Source organism: Apteryx rowi, unplaced genomic scaffold (assembly GCF_003343035.1).
Source record: "Apteryx rowi isolate R43461 unplaced genomic scaffold, aptRow1 scaffold_219, whole genome shotgun sequence".
Classification (NCBI taxonomy): domain Eukaryota; kingdom Metazoa; phylum Chordata; class Aves; order Apterygiformes; family Apterygidae; genus Apteryx; species Apteryx rowi.
This window is the reverse complement of record NW_020448519.1, coordinates 155,859-169,939: the sequence shown is the minus strand read 5'-3', so window position 1 is coordinate 169,939 and position 14,081 is coordinate 155,859. Positions and strand designations below refer to the sequence as shown.

The 14,081-nt window shown below is 40.1% G+C and overlaps 1 protein-coding gene across 1 annotated transcript in view; it reads right to left on the bottom strand.

Moving 5' to 3' along the window:
* Window positions 1-13,866, bottom strand: part of CTTNBP2 (cortactin binding protein 2) — a 93,159-nt gene extending 79,293 nt beyond the window's left edge. Inside the window, exons 1-2 of the mRNA XM_026064505.1 lie at window positions 13,712-13,866; window positions 1,170-1,277 (exon numbers count right to left, since the gene is read on the bottom strand). Of these exons, the coding sequence (XP_025920290.1) occupies window positions 1,170-1,277; window positions 13,712-13,780 (177 nt within the window). The 5' untranslated portion in view covers window positions 13,781-13,866. The remainder of the gene's footprint in view (window positions 1-1,169; window positions 1,278-13,711) is intronic.
* Window positions 13,867-14,081: the final 215 nt, after the last annotated feature.

The window sequence follows — 14,081 nt, the reverse complement described above, 5'->3', positions numbered from 1 at the left end:
TTCAAGATATGCATATACCTGAAGGCCAAACACCAAATGACTTCAAAGTGTTGTAATCTCTCAGAAACATATTGCTTCCAGTGTCCTATTGCCTTTACAAAATGGAAACAGTATTTTTATAACAGAGGTTTATGCACATAAACTCTTTAGTTATTAATACAGGTACATCAGGGACAGCTACTTGAAAGCTCCATTTGCATCAAGTGAGCTGAAGCTATAACAAAACAAATTAAAACTGAATAAAAATGTGGTTACAATTGTTATTGTGACATTACAAATGGAAAATGTTCCAACATTCCCTCATAATCATTATATATATTACTAACACTTAGTATTAGATATATTTTATTATATTGAGATTTTGCTTTAAGAGATCCTAAAGGCCATAATTTGCCTCTATCCAACTATGAAGCGATAAATATTTTCAAATCCATGTAAGACTATTTTCCCCCTAAACCTGAAGTCTGTTTGGCAACTCTGTTAAATTTTATTCTGTTCATGATCGATTTTAAATTCATTACAGTCATAAAAAAATAATCTTTTGATTAAAATACAGTTTTGTTTGTACATTTTCCAGTCAAATTGTAAACTGCCTTTTGGAGCGCAACCTTCTAAAGCAGAAACTTTCACGTATGTGCCTAGCACAGTAAATATCTAATCAAGCATTTGTGAGCACTATTAGAATACACATTCTGTATTTCACCTTTTATTTTTTAAAAAAAAACTTTTCCCTAATCAGACATGATCATCTGATTTTGTTCCCATCTTGCAGAAGATGAACATATTGAATACATTAGATGCACACAAACATATAGACCATCAGAACAAATGAAGAATGGACTGAATGTTCCTTTGAAATTATTCCTTCCTTTCACAAATAACAGATTCTACAATACAGCAGAATTTAAAGAGGAAGTCATTTTGCCTTTTTCTCCTCCACAAGATTTCTCTGAATTTTTGTTGGTATTTTATACTAAATTTTATTTTATACCAAAATTACATAGAGCTACTGAAAGGTAACAATTCAACAAGAACTTATTTTGTGATTACTGAGATTTAATCAACATAAGACTCTTATAAAAACCACGATTTATTCTTCCACTAATGTTTTATGTACAGTAAAAACGAAGCTGCAAAAAAAGAATTTAAAAAATAACCTTGTAACTTACCCGCAGTGCTTCAATTACAAGGTCTCGTGCTTCCAGTTCTCCTTCCATTATACTCAAAAGCATACGCAGTTCTGGTTTGGTCAGGTTATCCACATCAAATTCTCTTTTCTGTAAGAAAAAAAACACTGATGAACTCACTAATTAAATGACTGTATTAGTTAATGTAAATCAAAAATGTAGACCATCAAGTCCTAATCATAGGTTCCTCAAACTTTCATAACTGTCAAAACTTGAGGTGGCTTTATTTGTAGTACATAAGGTCAAAAATCAATAGCAAATAGTCCAACTCTTTATTTAAACTAAAGAAATCAAAAGTCTTCCAGCATGACATATTGTTTCAAATCCTATACTGTTGCAAGGAATTGATCTTGCAGTCCTGCGAATGATAAGGGTGAAATGGAAAAGAAACCAATTTTGTGATTGACAACTCCTATGTTCAGTCTCACAGTGACAGAAACATTTCAGCTGACCTGAAAGAGCATTTCAGGAATGAAGGTGAGAGAAGGTGACAGAGACCTAGATCACAGGGCAGTGCACTTAATCCAAAGTAACCTGTCCCTCACTGGCAAACAGCTACCACGTCATCACAGTATACTAGGCTGAATGCCGATTTTTGATACACGACATGTGAAGAGATGTATGAAATCATATCTGTATGCTTTATCTGCAGTTCCATTTGTCTGACTGGAGGACATACGTCAGGTTTAAGAAGCACTGACATACATTTCATAGCAACAATAACTTATATTGATCCTGATAACTATAAAGTGATAAGTCTGACTTACACTCCTAATAAGATGGCAGAATGAGTCTATAATAAAGAATAAGATCAGAGAGCACAGGCATAAACCCTGTCTGCTGGGAAAGTCAGTATGGCTTCCATAAAACAAAATCCTGCCTTACAAAGCTGCTGGAGTTCTACAAGAGTGTCAACAAACACATGGATAAAGGGAACCCACTGGACAATAATGTATTTAAATTTTCAAGAAGTTTTTGACAAGGCTCTATGCCAAATACTATTAAGGAAACTAGTGTGCCACAGTTTTGGAGGAAAAGATATCCTATGGATAGGAAGCAAACAGTAGTGATAACCACTTTTCAAGATAGAGACAGATCAGCAGTGGGGGACCTCAGGAGCCAGTGCCAGGACCAGTTTTATTCAACAACAACATCAATAACTTGGAAAACGATAGGGAAGTGTCAGGGACATTCATCCCAGGTGGGAGTTAGGCACATATTCCCTCACTTACAATATCAACATCCTTATTTTGCCACTGTATATAAACCTGCTGCACCCACATCTCAAGCACTGCATGAAGTTCTTGTCTGAAGGTATAGAAATGGCAACTAAAAGGATGAAGAGAGAGGGAGTAACTACTGGATGAGGAAAGACTACAAGGCTGGAAGTCTCCTCTTCGGAGGTGCGGGGGGGAGAAGAGTTACCGATATTTACAAAATCGCAAAGGTAGTGGATAAGCTGAATACAAATCTGTTGTTCACCAAGTCTCGCAATAGTGACACCAGGGAACATCTAGTGAAATAAGAAGGGGATCATTTTAAGGGATACAAAATAATAATTACAAAGGACCAAGGCAGTAGAAGAGGAAGGGACCCAGGAAGCGACCAAGTTGGTATTTTCTTCCTAAACACTGTCTCCTAATGCTGTCATGTCCTAATTCTGTCAGAAACAGAACACTGGGCCACATGAACCCTTGGTCTGATCCAGGAGGTCTGGTCCAGATCTGATCCAGGAAGGCATTTCTTATGTTTGTCTGTACACAAAGCCAAATACGTAGATGCAGTCTGAGGAGACGCCTCTCTCCCACTCCATTCCTCATGCCAGACTCAGCTGACCAGCCAACATGCAACACACTATTCACTGCAAGGGAAATACTATGGCCTTTGCTATAATGTAGATGTGTCCCCTAGCAAAGACCTGAGATGCAGATGACTATGAAGCAATCAGTTGCCAAGTTAGCTGTACTGCATATCTGGATATACTGGCTATTTTCCCTGAGGGAAGAAGACAAATCTAAGAGTTGAGCTACCCAAGGGCTTAACTTCTTCTAAGGAAAATCTAATAAAAATTAAAGCAAGTACCATTTCTGCTTTCTCAAGACAGGAGGAGAGCAAAACAGTTTTTCTTTCCTCAGGATGGGAGAGGAAGCCATAGATCAAAGTTACTCAAAAGCCATAGTTGTTTTAAGTACAAAATAAAAAAGGAATCCAGAGTAAATGTAACACACACAGAGGTGCATAAATGGCTAGGTAGATCTGTATGCCAAAACTTTATTTATTTGTATTTGATGCACATCATATTGAGCTTCTTTTTTTATTTGAACAACATGGATCAGCAAGAGGACAAATGATTGGACTATTAATTGTAATAAGTGTAACTGTTTCTGGCACAGAGCCATCCAACTCCAACCAAAAAATTTCCAAACTGACCAATAATTATCCTCTATTTCTGCTGCATGGGTCTGCAATCTCTCTAAAACAAAAGATACCTCTCACCCTTCATGGCAATAGATTGAGAAAAGTGACCAGTTTCTCTGAAGGCTTTTTTCTGACATATGCTGCAGCAGCTTCTCACAATGTTCCTCACAATTCTATACATTGCTCACCAATCTGTGGATGTGTATAATGTGCAAAGTCACTAAAAGTATACTGTTCCTCATGTAATCTAGTCCCAATTTTTTTCCTCAGACTGCAGTAGAATTACCTCTCAGCACCTTTAACTACTAAATTTAATTCAGGCAGATAGTAGGACCTACTGATCTATCTTCCTTCTTCTATGAACCACTTCATAATATCTAAGCACATCATTTAATTTATTCATATAACTTTTTAACTTCTATTTTTCAGACGGAAAACTGATGCAGAGATATTAAGTACTTTTTTCCAAACCACACATGAAGTAAGTAGGGCAAAACTCAATATTTAGTAACAGTCTTTTGAGTCTCCATTTAGTGGTTTAACCACTAGACTGTCTTTGCTTTCTAATATGCTTTCCTCTTCTGACAAAAAAGGCACCCAAGGCTCTTTAGACAGAAGAGGACAGCTCTTTGTCAAAAGATTGACAGTACATCACAGGTAAAACTTTATTACTGTGGTCTTCCACAAGAGTTAAGTTAAAGACATAAACGAAACACTCTTATATTCTTAAAAAAAACTGAGGCATTATTCAACATATGTGATACAGTGACGGGCTTTTTTAATTAAGCATTTGATCAAGCAATTAAAGTAAATTTTGCCCAAGTACATACTACCAAGCTAGAGCATATGAAAAGGCAGCAATAATAGACAATTGAAAGTGCTATCTCATAATTTAAAGTTAGATATAAATAAACACATATAAAAGTTAATAGAAAGACATACATAACAAAGACATATGCAGCTTTTATATTTTCATATTGAGAACTTGAAGTGAAAACTAGGAAAACAACCTTGCATATGAACAATTATAGTATATCAGACTAAAAGCCCCACTTAGCCTAGTATTTGTCTCCAACAGAAGCAAATAACGGATGCCTTGAAATCAGTACCAGAACAGGACAAGCACACAATGACACTCTCTCAGCCTCCACCAATTTGCAGCTTAAGCACCTCCTGAGCCAGAAATAGCAATTTTGCATGTAGCGGCCCTTGACTGATACACCTGTTGTGAATCTGCCCCATTGCTTTTTGAATATCTATGGAATTTTTGCATCCACATCTTCCTGTAGCAAAATATTCCACAGCTCAAATTGTGCAAGAACTACCTCCTTGCTTGGGAATCTGCTACCAGCTACTTTTGCTTGATGCCTCAGATTTATTAATTTATTAAGAGAATAAATAAAGTCCATGCTACTCACTCTATCAGATAGGTCTTCATGTACATATGAAGAACAAAATTCCCCTCAAACTGATGTCCAAAAATCAATCAAAAGAGATGCACAAAGACAAAAATAGAAATAAAGAATTTAAAAACTGTTTAGGATGAAAAAGAAAAGAAGTGAACTTTTGGGCTTAATTAACTGCTTTCCTTTATGGAAGGATTATTTTAGTGTAAGAAAAATGGCATCAATCAGACACGCATCATTATTTCACCATAAAATAAGAAAATGGGCTATCATTTTTCAAGTGCTGTTTATGAATAATTTTATGCCTATGGAGGCTTTCTTATCATAAATTTATCTGACAAATTTTGAAACTGGAATGATCACTTTTTTTCCAGTACTTTAAGGATTGAAAGTTTAAGGTCATCTTAAATTTGTTATAAGCAACCTTGAACTGCCTGACACTGGGTAAGAGTGTATGGCAGTTGCTGAAGATGCCACCATGCCTCCCCTCATGCACACCTCCAAATCAACACATACAGAGCTACAATGTAGCTTACCCTGACCTCAACAAAACATACAGTTTAAAGATTTAATGTATTCTCAAGATGTGGTTGTAAAAATATTTTTTAAGATTTGGGTAAATAAAGCACATGATTAAATACAACTATCCTGCCTCTTAAGCACTTCCCTGTCTGCCATCATTTGGGGACTGGGATGTCAGTCATGGCAGACTTGCTTGTAGTTGTTGTTCAGATGGAGCACTATTTGCTTACATTACACAAAAAAACATTATTTAGATTGAGAAAAGTAATCTTCCTAACATCTTCCAATAAAGTCATAAGTCTTACATCTCTAGAAAATAAAGTTTCCATTAGTAGCTCATCACTTATATGTCATCTGAGATTTGGCTACAATACATCTTGTCCAGTGCCAAGCTGGAACAATTTAACCAACAATTTAACAAGTACCTAACCAAGCCATCCATTATATTGGTTTTACAACACAAATGTAGGAGTATGTTGCCTGAGGGTGAAATTTGGCATACGCAACCCAAACACAAGAAAATTTTTCTCTCGCCCTTTTCAGGATTTTAAAATGTCTGGTTTATGTGATTGAGAAGAATAAAGTACCTGAAAGAGACTATGGCTTCTGTTCTCTAAGTCTCTAAAACTCCACATTTTATTTTGCAGACCAATTTTGTAAGGAGTTTGTGTTGCCTGAAAGCAAGTGCACAGACAACAGAGCAAACAGCCAATCAGCTAAAATGCATTTAACAATCTCTGTAAGCAATCTTTGAAAGAGTAGAGGCAAAATGATAACCTGCATCATTAAAGATTAAATATTTGGCTCTACCAAAAGCCAAAAAGAAAACAAAAGCATATCTTCCAAATAAGAGGGGGCTGAGCTAGGACATCAGTCATCAAATGGGACAGGCATTTCCCCCCCTCCATCATCTTTAGAAAAGACGGAAAGAGCATGGAATGTATCCTCAAAGGGAAAGGTCACCAAGAGGCAAAGGAACAGAAAGGACTGTTTCCCACTTAAATAGCTATTTAGGGCAGTGATGGCAAAAGTCTTCAGGATTAATTTATTCTCCTCTTCCCCCCCCCCCCCCCCCCCAAAAAAAAAGTTTACTGTCAGGGATTGGCAGTGCCAATAGTTTGACTTTGCTGGTCCAGCCCAGTAGATACTACTGGCCACTTCAGAAACTAGCAGTGCAGTTCGTGCTACCACAGCTGCTGTCACAGACTCAGCTGCCTCTAGCAGAGGTCTGAATAGGTAGATAGGAAAGTCACGGCTTTCTAATTTCCTTTAAGCAGGGCAGAGGCAAAAGGCAAATTAGCTGTGGATTAAGCACAAATGACCAAGGAAAACAAGCTCCTTCCTGCTCAAAAAGCAGCTACATAGCCTTTTTAGAGAGGGAGCTGAGTAATAACCTAGGACTTGAAAAAGAAATCTGCAGAGTATAATTGAGGGTTGAGGTGGAAAGATGGAGGGAGAGGAGAAGTATAAAAATGGTGTACAGAAAAACACATAGGGAAAAGCTGTCAAAGAGAGTCCTTTTAGAAGAGAAGGGAAAGGTACATATCTACATTTGTTACATATTTTATATTGAGCTCCATTAAATACACACAAGAGTCCTCTTGAGGATTCACAAAGCCAAGATTAGGTTTTAAAAATAAAATGATTTGCTATTATTCATTAGGCCATAGAGAGTAAACTTTTAATATCATGATGGCTTCATAGCCATCAGTGCATTATCATCAGACCCGTGAAATCACTGCACCAGCAAAACAAAACTCCGATTCACACATTTTACGATATCAAGCACGTTCCCAAAGTAGAATTCATCTGATCAAGCATAAAAATCTGTTTTGACTAGTTCTCTTTAGTTGCCTACACCTAAGGATCCAGTGCAATCTGAGATGTCCTGGGGATCAGAAAGATCTTTTCAGGACAGGGATACACGACACAGGACTTACGAGAATCATCCATGCCATCTGGATTGGTAGTAGGTGGCCAGCTGGGATACCCTAGAGCATCTCAAATGCTGTTAACACTTATATGTGGACTACTAAAGGGAGTCCTCAGGCAAGGATTAAGACACCCAAAGTTAACTGTCAGTATGCGAGCAAGGTGCCTAATCTCCCATTATTGTCAATGGAGAGCTTTTCATCCTAGTCAAAACAGCCAAGAACGCTATCCAGCTGACCAGCCACTAGAACTATTTGTTCATTACACTGATTAATGGGATATTAAACACCATGCATACATATAAACACCTAAATTCAGAAGTCTTGTACCTCCAAGAGTCACCTAACTAATCACTTTACTCAAAAACAGAGGAGTTTACAATTCCGTTCATCCTAAAGTAAATTTCTAAAACAGACCATTCTATTTTATAAAACAGATCATAACCACTTCTTTCTTTCCACCGACTCTAAAAGAAAGTCTGAAGAACTAGCTCAATGTAAACACAGGCACGTGGTCAAATGAATCCCAATCCTTTTCTAATACAGAAAACTCTGCAAGTAGTCAGAATACTGAAAGAAGTGATTATAATGTCCATACAGTGTTCATGGAGGCTCCAGAGACACCATGATTTTTTGCTTTCAACAGGTAGTTTATGTTGTCTTTTCTTTAAGTCAGTGTGCTTGGAGATGGGTGAAAGAGGTGCAAGCACAGGAAAAACAACAAAAAAAAGCAGTAAAACCTAAAAAGTTTTAGAACCACTGAGTTAGAAAAACTAGTATCAGGTCTTGCTTGAGGTTTCTTGCTGCGGAGAATATCATCTGAGGATAACTTTCAGAACTTACATAAAATGTAATACAACCATATCTAGGGACCATGAGGGAACTTAACATGCATTTAATCATGCACATCCATTAGTTCACTGACTTTTATTGGATTGTTCACCACATGAAGTTACTTGCTTATTCTGCTCATCTTCCCCAAGCGCAGCTCCCTTGCTTTCCACCGTTTTCAAGTGTTTGTTTTTTGTGTTTTTTTTTTAAGTTTGGGAGATTTTGTTTACCTGCTGCAGCTTTTTGGCTTGGGCTAGCAGTAAAACTTTTAACAGCTGTAGTGTTAATAGTAAATATACCTAAAAGTTGAGAAATTTATTTTAAAAGTCAAGAAAAACCCCAAAAGCAAAAAATTAGTAAGACAGTGAGCTTTATACATATCCAGATAGTATCATAACTACTAAAACATATTTGCAAACCATGAAGACCTAAATGTATGTAGGCATCTTTGATTTCAGTATGAGTTAAGTACCCAAGTCCTTTTTATGGATTCAGTCCCACAACTTTCCAGTGACCCTGTTTATACTATTCCTTAAATTTAACAGGCTTTTTATGTTCAGAAAGTCAATTTCAAATAAGTTACTTCTAAGGCAAATAGTATATGATTAGATCCAGACATAGGCACACATTCTTGAAGTTATCTTTAGAGCTGTTTTTAACTCCTTCAAAATTTTAAACCTTACACTGTGTTATGTTAGAACCAAGATCAAGACCCAAGAACCTTCAATTCACACACCACAGAGGCAGTATCTCTTACCTAAGCCTACTTGACACCTTCCTGTTTACACATTCAAGTACTACATAGGTACTGTAATCAATTGCTCCCTTTTTTTGGAAGGGGCGGGTGTGGATGCAGACGTTGGACTGTCGTCTTCCTAAACTCTGAGTGCCTTCTTCCCCTTCCAATTTCTTCATTTCCATCTCTATTCCTATCTCATTACATCACCTCTGAGACCAAAACAATGCCTTTCTCCCCCATGCTTACACCAATCAAGTTCAACTGGCTGGGAAAAAGAAAAGAGGAGGACATACTGCATCTTACAGATCTGCTCCTCCATGCCACTTCCACACAACTGACTCACAGCATTGCCCCTTGCACTTCATCTTTAATGACAGACAGCATGACAAGTCCACATTTGGAAGAGAAATAAATATTTACAAAGCAGATTACATTTAGTGGCTTTCTTTTCTCATCCCTGTGGACCTTCACAACAAGAGAAGAGAGGCTGTGCTGCAGGTCAGGGAGGAGAACACACGGGAGAGGCAATGCTGTAGGTTGGGGCAAGGGGAGAAGGGGCAGAAAGGAGGTTGTATAGCAAGGCATAAAGTATATTACTGCAAGATGGATGGAGTCTAGTCTCTCATTACAGAGGAGGTATAGAGCAGTAGCAGGACTCCAACAGACGGAACTGCAGCTCTCTCCACATTTCACTTAAATGTTGGAACACCTCAACAGTGTTGCTCATCTCACTAGATGAAAACCACTTCTCTGAATGGTAACAGTACACCAAGAACTTGTATTCATATTAGGATCATGGTAGCTAGCCAACGTCCTTTTGCAAGTGACCATTTTCCAGGACGTAGTCCCCAATAAGACATACAGTCTTTGCTCTCAAGGGTTATGGCCTCCTTTTCTGCTACTTGTAACATTTTTCAGATAAGAAGCTTACCAACTCATCTAAGTCAGCCCGTATAATTGATCTGACCAAATCATTATTCAGCATTCCATTATATTGACCAGAGTGGCAATTCTACTACAAGCATTCTTGCAGATCGATAGATCCTGAATATACCAAACTAAGCATACAAACCTACAAAATCCCACCACGAAGTGTCATGGAATATCTCTCCATTTATTTTGTTATCAATTTTTAATCCAACTAACATAGACAGTATTTTCCATAGTGCAACTTTCGGGTGGCTGTGGGACAAGTAATAACATAGAAGTATGTTATAAACTGTAGGCCTAATATTTCATAAATTATCTTCCATCTCTCCCATTACTTACCACTACAAGCAGTGCAACGATATAGAGAATTGCTTCAAGAAACAAAACTTTCTTGCTTCTTGAATATACACTAGCACCTGATCATTTCAAATATGTGTACATCAACTCCCAATGAAATTCTGACTGATGAAGTCAGTAGCAAAATTCTGACTGACTTCATAGAAGTCAAAATTTCAGTCCACAAATATTCTCTTTACATACAGCTTTACAGATGGCAGAAGGTGCCATCTTTTAGAGAAAACTATCATTTAAGCTTTCAATCACTGGTCAAGCAAAATCCAAAACAGGAAGATTGTACTGACTGCTTTTACTGAACAATTTTAACAAATTCTGTTTGACAGAACAGGCTTTTCATAGTCTTTGTTTCACTGAAGCTGTAACACCTGACAGGCCAGACCTCTACACACTGCATGCTGGTGCTCAATGTTTCAACAAAAAAAAAGTCAAGTTGGATTATTTCTTGCTATTGTATAATCATTATTAGTAGATATTATACAGATGGAAGCCATTCAAAGATATCCTGAAAGACACACACTTTTCCCCTCAATTCTAGTTTATATTGCACCAATACAATTCCACTGGCTTCGGTGCAATCAGTGTAGGTATGAAAGAGGACCAGACTCAGTCCCATGCCATTTTTCCTTGTTGTTCTTACCATGGTAAAAATACCAGTATTTCTGTGGGAAAGAAGTGGTGAGCTTACCAACTGCTGTACTTCATCAAAGGAAACTCAGAATGACAAGATTGTTGGTTTTCCTCCTAAATGTAACACCCTATAGAACACTCTAGACTTTTTTAGTCAAATTCCCTGGTGAATATAAAAAGCGAGGGGTCATTTTTTATCCTTTTCTACAAGGTTTCTAAGAGCAGCAAAAAAAAGCGCCTTTTTTTCCAGTGATGCTACTGATAGCGTACCAAGATGTAATCATAACAGTATTTAGTATAAGGAAATCCTACTGTACTGTCTACTGTTATATACCTCCCTCTTACACCATAGTATTTTACACAATAATATATTACTGAGACAAATTATCATCTCCACAGTTTTTCACTGCACTGTTTGTGCATTCAGGGTTCTGAGAATTAAAAAATGAAAAATCTAAAACTGTACTGAAAATAGAGTATTTCATTATAACTTGAAGTTTAGTGTGACTTACAAAATAGTCACCTGGGTGCTTACTGTAATCCTGACAATAAGCAAGATGATTCAATCCTTAATTTTGTATCTTGAGTTTAAGACAGAAAATAAGCTCTTCATAATAACCCTTCAAAAGGAACACTACAGTATTGTATAAATATTTTTAAAAACCTTTTCATTGCATAGGAGAGTTCTTTCTACTTTCCCATACATGAAATAAAAGGAAACCAAAAATGAAAGTTCATACCAGCAGGGAAAAAAGATGACAAGGAATATTAAATATTTAAGGATTTAAGGCAAATTAAAAATAAAAGACATGATTTAAAAATATTTTGTAATTACTTAAGTACAGCTATTACTTAAGTTATAGAGGAACACAGAGGTTACTTTCTTGTATCTCTTTAGTTTTTAAAAATATTTTTAAAAACAGTGTGCATTGTAGAGTTATTGCTTCTACCTTAGACAATGAGATCATCAAACTGTATGAGTGGCTTACACTGCATTGCCTAAAAGTGCAACATTAGATAATTATTTGTTTATGAGCTACTGTTTCAAGTTCTTAAAACTAAAACTTAATAACAATACGAAACTAAAACTTAAGATAATAATAATACAAATATACGAAAGAAACTACATTATAAATAATTTTTGCTCAAGATTCATTTTCAAAGTATTTAATATTTTGCTTTTATGAATTTTTACCTTAATATTCATTCACATCACAGTTAAGTCATTTTTAAAGACAGTGATGTTACAAACATTCACTGCCTAAGGATTACTTTTTTTTNTTTTTTTTTTTTTTTTTTTTTTTTAAGTAAAACTCAATTTTTAGGACAACCGTCTGGAATTTAAAGCAGTTAGAACACGGTTTCAGAGAAGTAGTGCCTGTTTGAAAGAAAACAAAACAAATATTAACAATATCCTCAATTTCACAGAAACTAGTACCATCCTCCCTTCTTGGGTCATTACCTTCAGAAACCATCCAATGTAAGATTGGATTTTATTATTTCATTATCCTAAACAATGTATTTCGTTACAATGAAAAGCATCTACAAGTCTTGAGAACGCAGCCTGATGGTGGACTTTCCCATCCAGTTCTCACCAATAACTGTCAACTGGACTATTAACACAAGCGGATTAACACCAGACAATCCACACACCAGTACCACAGATGTGGATACAACATATCTTGGACGTTCTTCCTTGGGTAAGGAAGAGCACGAGGGAGATTGATCTGCAATTGCTCTACACTGTTCAGGTTCACTGGACAGGTGAGAAGTCAGGACGAACAAATTGAGCCGGCCACCTGAGGAGGCTAACTTCTGCTCTCCGGCAGATCGATTATGTGAGGAGCAGCAGAAAGAAGCCTTATGGCTTGCAAATTTAAGCAGAGGAGAAAAGACTCCACTTAGACAGTTTACACTGACTGGCACCACGTTGTGTCTGTCTTCTCCCAAGGTATCTCAGCACCTGCGGAGAAAGACACAGGCGGGTCTTCTGCTTGGGTGCTGTTTTCCCTCCAAGCGGGGAGCGGGCCCTGCCCCTAGGGCACAGCCCCGGCGCGGTGCGGGCCGCTGGGCCCTCGCGGCCACGCCGTGCCCATCTCCGCGCGCCGGGCGGGCGGCGAAGGGGCGCTGCCCGGCTCTGGCCACGACCAAGCACAGGAATAAGAATGGGCAGAGGGGAGGGAAAAGGAAAGCTGGCTGCTGCGGGCTCGGCCGCCCGGCAAGGGTTAAGCTTAGCGTTTCCCCCGCCGCTGGCTGACAGCTCCCACCGCCCCGGGCGCTGTCACCACCTCAGCCCGCCCGGGGAGAAGGGGCGCAGCCCCCCTCGCCGTGGCAAGAAGGGGAGCGGACGGAGCAGCCCCGCGGGCGCCTCGCCCTCCCCCGCCGCCCCGCCACCCTGCCCGGCCAGCGCCCTTCCCGCCGCCGCCTCCGTGCCCCCCGCCGCCGCACGCCGACCCCGCGCCGGGGCAGCGCGAAGGAACAATGGGGGGAGCCGCAGGGGGCTCGGGGAGCAGCGGGGCAGCCGGCGGCAGGGAAAGGACCGCGCCGCCGCCGCTCCGCGCCTCTCTCTCTTCCCCCCCGGGGCGGGACGGGGCTCGGCTGCGATGGGTCCGCCGCAGCCGTGCCCCGTCCCGCCCCGGGGGAGCAAGAGGGCGGAGGGAGGGAGCGGGGGAGGCACGTCTCCAGGCGCTGCTTCGTCCCATCCCCACACGAACCCTCCTCGCCCCGGCCGGGTCTAAGCCCCAGGCCCGCAGAGCCGGTTACCGCTGCCGTGGCCGCCGAGTCCTCCTGGCCGCCAGAGCCCGGCTCGCCGCTCGCGCCTTCCGTCGCCATCTTTCCGCTGTAACGGCTCCGGCGCGGAGCGCGGAGCGGAGACGAGTGGCAGCCGCCGCCGCCAGGCGCTTAACCCCCTCCCCGCCGGCACCAAGCCCACCGGGAGCGGGGCGCTTAACCCCTCCGGTGCCGCGCCTCGCAGCGAGGGCTGCCGAAGCCCAGCCTCCTCCGTCTGCCAGCCGCGGCGAGCGACGCCCGGAGTTGGGCGACTGCCGTCCAGAGGCGCTCGGGTTTCCCCTCCTCCTCCTCCCCCAGCCGGGCCAAAGGCAGGCGAGGGGGGGGCAGCGGGACCCCGCCGCGG